At 35.8% G+C, this 6,567-nt stretch overlaps 1 protein-coding gene across 1 annotated transcript; it reads right to left on the bottom strand.

The window, feature by feature from the left end:
• Positions 1–144: 144 nt before the first annotated feature.
• Positions 145–5,901, bottom strand: bdh2 (3-hydroxybutyrate dehydrogenase, type 2). The gene is made up of 10 exons (XM_032563624.1): positions 5,788–5,901; positions 4,346–4,425; positions 3,650–3,728; positions 2,593–2,689; positions 2,175–2,283; positions 1,780–1,840; positions 1,547–1,660; positions 712–770; positions 483–575; positions 145–336 (listed from the first exon to the last, which is right to left on the bottom strand). Exons 2-10 carry the CDS (start codon positions 4,415–4,417, stop codon positions 283–285), a joined length of 738 nt encoding a protein of 245 aa, XP_032419515.1. The 5' UTR covers positions 4,418–4,425; positions 5,788–5,901; the 3' UTR covers positions 145–282.
• Positions 5,902–6,567: the final 666 nt, after the last annotated feature.

Consider the following 6,567-nt stretch of genomic DNA (forward strand, 5'->3'; position numbering starts at 1 on the left):
ACAAAAAAGAAAAAGTCTGAAAACTTTCAACTTTGTGTTGAACTACCACATAAAATAAGGCGGAGAGAGATTGTGATTTTAAAGTGTCCAAAAGGGAAAAGTTCAAGGGGCCTGACTACTTTTGCATGGCACAGTGCACTTGTAATCTTCTGACATGTTTAATTTGAAATGCTAGTTTAGCAGAAATAACAAACATTCAGGGCAAAAATAGACAATTATGTAAGCTTTATTTTGATCTAAAACTTTTCTCAGTTTACTGATACTGAGAATGTCACCGGTTCTTCACAGTCTCCATCCTCCATCAATGATGTGTTCTGTTCCAGTGACATAGGCTGACTGTGAAGGACACAGATACAAATCACAGATGAACTACATTACTTCACAAAACACACAAAATTCATTAGCATAAGACTGTTTCTATACAAGTACAGAGACTACAGCCACATCCTGTCAGCCAGTCTGCCACGTCTGACTTGACTCACCTCATCTGATGCCAGGTATACACAGAGGTGAGCCACCTCTTCAGCTGTGCACATTCTTCCGGTCTTCTGTCGAGCCATAAAGTTCTTGTAAGCCTATACAACAATACAATTTATGGTATTCATTATCTTTAACAGTCAGCAATCAAAATTTCAACTTGTGAAACTTGAGATAACTTGCAGGATAACAGTTAAATAAACACAAAAATTCTAAGTTCAGGGTATACAGTACTTGTTCTGGGTCAGGCTGGGCCTGGATCCTATCCCTCAAGGACGGTGTATCAACAGTTCCTGAGAAAATATATAAAACAGCAGGTCAGACATTCATCTGAAATGTTTTTAGTATGCAGTGTCAGCTCTGTGACTAACTGGAGGATGCTGGTAAGAAAGACAAGGCCAGGTCTGCTCCATAAATATTACTATATATAAGCATGAGATTGCATTCACTTGTGCCTTTGAAGCAACAAGCAACAGGGTTACACAATATATCCCTAAAAGCATGGGGTCAGATTTTACATGATAAGGCTCCTAATTTCAAAGAACTCCACTTCACTTACTCTCAATTAAAGACAAACATCGGTTTCATTTGGTTCAGATTAAACTGAAATAGTGGGGGGGGAAAGTTGGTTCTGGATTTAAAGTGTTTTTAAAAGATTTTCCTGGAATAGAAACAGTAGCCTCAACATGAACTGCTGAGGCTGCTGGTTGTATCAACAGTTCCTGAGAAAATATATAAAACAGCAGGTCAGATATTCATCTGAAATATTTTTAGTATGCAGTGTCAGCTCTTTGGCTAACTGGAGGATGCTGATAAGGAAGACAAGGGCAGGCCTGCTCCATAAATGTTATTATAGATAAGCATGAGATTGCATTCACTTGTGCCTTTGAAGTGACAAAGAGGGTTACACAATATATCCCTAAAAGCAAGGGGTGAGATTTTATATGATAAGGCTCCTAATTTCCAAGAACTCCACTTCACTTACTCTCAATTACAACAGAAGGACAATTAAAGATTATCAATAGCAAAAAAAAAAACAGACAAAATATTCTTTTTGTCTAACACTGACCAGGACAAACACAATTGCAGCGAATGCCTTGCTCAATAAAATCAGCAGCTATGGATTTGGTGAGGCCAATGACAGCAGCTTTGGAGGTACTGTAGACGCAGCGGTTCACAACACCTACAACCAAGAAGCACATATCGTTTACGCTTACACAAAGACGCCAAGCAAATATCTGAGATAAGAAGATTAAAAAAAATTATCATGCTTCAGTGACGTTGATTTTTATTTTTTTTTACCTTTTATGCTTGAAGCAACAGAAGCCATGTTAATAATGTTTCCAGACTTTTTTCCCAACATCTAGAGTGAAAAAATAAAGCAATCTTTTATTAATCTATTGAGTGAAGTTCCATTTTGGCAAATTTGCTTCGATCTCAGCAAAAAAAAAAAAAAAATCATTAAGATGCTATCCTGATTTGTAGCAAGTTCAGCAGTTGGATTAGAGGCTGGATTAGTAACTGGACAGTCACAGTTCATCATGTCACAGGCTCAGAGTAATACAGCTAATCCCAACAGACAAAGGTTGAGAACAACTTTAGAGGCATATGTCGCTTATTTTTCCCACAACATTCTACACTATGTTCTCTCAGCAATGAAGTGAGCTGTGTTAAGAATATAGAAAATGAAGAATCACCTTAGGCAGGAAAGCCTTGCACATGAGATACATGCTTCGCACGTTCACATTCATGGTGAAGTCCCAGTCTGCTTCTTCACAGTCCAGGATGGTGCCGTGGTGCACGAACCTGTAAGCAAGAAGCCACAATGGACCCGGACTGCAGTAGAGAATGTTCTTTGGTGTCATAGCTGAAGCTGTGAGCATAACATCCAACTCAAATGAATAAATCAGATTAAAAAAGGGGTTTCCTCTTAAAGGTAACATTGGATATTTAGTAAGGGGATTGATAAACATCGTAGAATGCTGTTAAAGTGTAGCTCAAAAGACGAGTACATTTCATTGGAGTCATTGGAGACATACTTTCATTGGAGTTAATTTGTTCTCCGTGTTTAAATGGTTATATTCACTGATTAACATCACAAGACAGGTAGAGTACCCTGCAACGTTGAACAGCACATCAACGTGATCATGTTCATTTGCCAGAGCTTCCACTTGGTCCTTCTTAGTCACATCCACCACTTTAGTCCTGATTCCTGGTCAGAAAAATATATTAGTTAAATCTTTAAAAATGATTTATACATACATTAGTGCCCAGATTTAGATTTGTACAAAGAAAATGTCTATTATACCACAGTTACTAAGAAACTAACTGCATTTCCTCCATATATGATGAAAAGATTAGCTCAAATTATCTAGGTCAAAATTAGGTAGATCAAACAAAAAATTAGCAAATGCATTATCATAGTAACATTTTTGGAGAAACTTTCTGTGTTGTAAATCTAAGCAGACAAAAATACTTCAAAGTCAAAGCAACAGTTCTACCAACCAAAATCTCTTGTAATATCTTTAAAGCTGTTTGTGAGTTAAAGAAGCGGTCATGAAGACCAAAATCAAAAATGTGGGTGGAATAAAAATATCCCCTAGATAGAAAACATTATTTTTCTGCCAGAAGGAAAAAATAAAAGTGGGACAACAAAAAGCAGTTTCAGCCTTTTAGAAAAACCACTTGGAAAAAAATGTGCATTGTGTAATTGTACTTTGCATTGTATAATAATTCGATTTTACCTTTATCTGATCTGCTTGTTGTTCAGACTTTAATTCTGTGGGATAGAACCGAATGTTCCTTACCCTTCTTGGTTTGTTTAAATTTTTAGTAAATTATCTTTGGAAGAACAGCATGCAAGCCTCTCTGATGTGGATTCAGAGGAATCCTTCACTCTTCAGCTAATGAAACTTACAATAGTTCTGCACCTACGTAATAAGCAATTCTGAGTTCAAGTCTGTAACCAATTAATCCGTTCATGTTGTGTTGTTTATATATGTAAAATGATCAAGAACAAAACATCTTGTTATGCTGCCAGTTTTAGGGTAGTTAGTAAATCCTTTAAAGGACTAAAAAACAATTTAAAAAAGGAGTTACTGCAATGCCTCCAGTCTGTTTTACCCCAGTTTTCCAGCAGGTGGCAATCACAACCAACAGAAAAACCTCTTGCCTTCAAAGGCGTCCAGCTCCTTCAGCTTCTCTCCATTTATGTCAGTGGCTGTGACATGAGCTCCCTCCTTTGCAAATGCCTGTAAATAAAAAAAAACTTGGATCACTAATGCGACATTATTAGAGCATTCTGATCTCCAGATCAGTAATACTACATGAAAAAAGAGACCTACAATTAAATTTGCAATGAAAAGAACACATAAATGATTTCTAACCTGAACTCGTTTAAATTTCTATTAGTAAATACCTTTTATAGTGCACATTGAAACTGTTAGCACTCTGCACAGTAGATGTTTGAATCTATAGAAGTGACTGTAATGAGTTGAAACTAAGTGAATTTATGGCTTCAATGTTCCATTATATCCAGAAAACAACCTTCTGATAGAAGACTTCGACACATCTTCAGGGACCATAGAGTTGAAAATTCAAGTGTTTTATTACCACTTTGGGGAGAGTATGACATCAGGGTTTTGCAAGAAGATTGGTCTGAACATATGTTTACCTCATCTCTGGGAATGCTGTTAGAGCAATCATTTACAGCCCACCGACGTTAAATGGGCTCAAATGAGGCGATTTTGCTTTCAGGAGCTTTAGTCTTTTCAAAGGAAAGGCTTCACTTTTCGAACAGATTTTCAGAAAAAAATAATAAAAAAAAGAGAGACATTATTTATTTATTTTTTTAATAAAAGCACTTTACTATTGCTGCAGCGCGTCCAATCCCCTGTGCGGCAGCAGACAATACAATCACTTTCCCATCCAGACGGCCCATAGTTTTCACTGTGAAGAAGAGAATCCAAACAAAACGAGGAGAACTGATCAACTATGAGCACAATTTGATATTTGTTATTCTTCACAAAATGTCAAGCATCTGTGGGATTCCTTACACTGTCTGTGAAAGTCTTATGTAATACCTAAGCCTGTAGTAAACTGTGAAGAGAATACCTGCTGACCAAGAAGTAATGGGTGACACACTGTTTCTTTTTAAACACTGCAGTTTGAAAATCTTAGACACTTGAACAAAAAGAAAAATAAAGAGTATTTTAAATTCCTCACAGGTTAGCACCCATTTAAAAGGGTTTGATCACCAATTTCATAAGCTCTTGGCAAACAGTGAGATTTTCTTCTTTTATTGTGACTTGTAAATTAGTATACCACTGAAAAGTAAACTGTGTGTGTTTTTTATTCTATTTTTATGCATTGAATATTTCTATCTCTATGTGAATCAATTTGCCTGTCACTTTGAAAATGTTGCACAAAAATGTCCCAAAGTAAAAATCAGATAGATTTATGAGACATAAATCTATTTTTTTCAGTCATTTATTTCTACTAATTGCGAAGATTGCTGCTTTCAGGTAATGAGAAACTGAAAATTAGTTTTGGAAAAAAAATATTACATTAGATGTTTTTTTAAAAAAAATGTTATGGTCAAGTGGTTGGTCAGCACTCATTCGCCAACATAAGATACATTTTTTGTTGATCTTATGACATATTCTATTTTACTCAGACACCAAATGTAAGGTTTTTCTCATGTTTAAGCAACAATCATCACAAAAGTCCCAAAAGAAATAAAGGCATCGAATAACTATGTGAAATTAATAAACATATAATTTCACTTGCTAAATGAATGACAAAAATATTGAAGTTTTTCACATTTGGATTTGTACTTGTAAATTCTACCAACACTTAGTGGTCACCATATTGATAGTGACCTTAGTGATCACTAATATAATGTTCTAATGAATAACATTAGAACATTAAGAAAGCTTTACAAAGCAGACTTTTACTCTTTCTGAAGACGTTTCTGGCTTTGATTCAGTTATATTATAGGCTGTAAAGAAAGTAGATAACCAAATAAACATTCTTATTTAAAAATGGTAAATGAGCTAGTATCACAATGTTCATGCATTAATGTAACATTTAGCTACTTAAACAGAGGAAAGCATGAACAGCATATTTGAACAGCATGCAACCTGTTGCATGTACTGTAGATTTCGCCTACATTAAGACAGCGTCGCAAAAAAAAAAAACAAAAAAAAAACGTAAGCCGAAATGTGCCAACAGTCAGCGGATATGTAATAACTTTTACTGGAAGAAACAAGAAATGCTTCAAAGAGACGTGAATTTTAGGTGCAAACTCACCGTCGTCTTTTCGACTGAGACACAGCTGCACTAAGCAAAGCCACACGTGACTCCCTTCTTGCGCAGTGATTGGTTGGAAAGCCGGAAGTGGCACTGTAAAGGTAAAAAAAAACCCTCCATAAGTAACTCCGAAGTCCTCTCATGAAAACTTACTGCATGGTCTGCAGGTGTTCCACAGTAAAAATTGTTACAAATTATTCAAAGCTATTGAGGCCGTTAGCATACTAAATTAGCTCTTTAACAATGTTTGCAAACTGTAACCAGCAGGAGTCAGTGCTGTTCTTTTAGTTTGGAGGCTGAAAAGGTAAGAAAAAAAATTGTTTAAAAAGTTGAATGACATGAAGGAATAATGCTACTTTTTTATGTTACTGAGAGCCACATAATTTATTCTACTTTTCTGGGGGAGATAATTTATGTTTCTCTTTTTTAGTTTGTGATTATCATTACAGAAAATCATCTGTATTCCAAGAGTCTCTAGTCTAATTAAACATAATCTCAATCGGTGACCTGTATGTACATCTGTGTCATTTTCTTTCAGAGGCACCAACATACAATAAATAATGAAACATTCATTTGCTGTAGAGCTTATCACTGGCCTCGGTAAGACACTTGTCAAAACTGACCTTTGATATCTGGTCAAAGTTCTGCATGAGGCTGTGCATGAGGATAAAGGCCCTGAAAATCTAAAAGCAAAGAAAACACCTTTAGCTCAATAAATGTCTAAAGTATCAGGAAATAACCAAAAATGTGCACTGAGGGAACCTAGTCTCATAACAAGCA

The sequence above is a fragment of the Xiphophorus hellerii genome, chromosome 5, assembly GCF_003331165.1.
Source record: "Xiphophorus hellerii strain 12219 chromosome 5, Xiphophorus_hellerii-4.1, whole genome shotgun sequence".
Classification (NCBI taxonomy): Eukaryota; Metazoa; Chordata; class Actinopteri; order Cyprinodontiformes; family Poeciliidae; genus Xiphophorus; species Xiphophorus hellerii.

What these genes read in the sequence shown, in the direction of transcription:
- bdh2 (XM_032563624.1), bottom strand. Translation starts at nt 4,417, where the DNA reads ATGGGCCGTCTGGATGGGAAAGTGATTGTATTGTCTGCTGCCGCACAG. An exon ending in TTGGACGCGCTGCAGCAATA is followed by an intron (nt 3,729 to 4,345) that starts GTAAAGTGCTTT and finishes TTTTATTTACAG; the next exon opens with GCATTTGCAAAGGAGGGAGC. An exon ending in CTGCAATTGTGTTTGTCCTG is followed by an intron (nt 771 to 1,546) that starts GTCAGTGTTAGA and finishes ATATTTTCTCAG; the next exon opens with GAACTGTTGATACACCGTCC.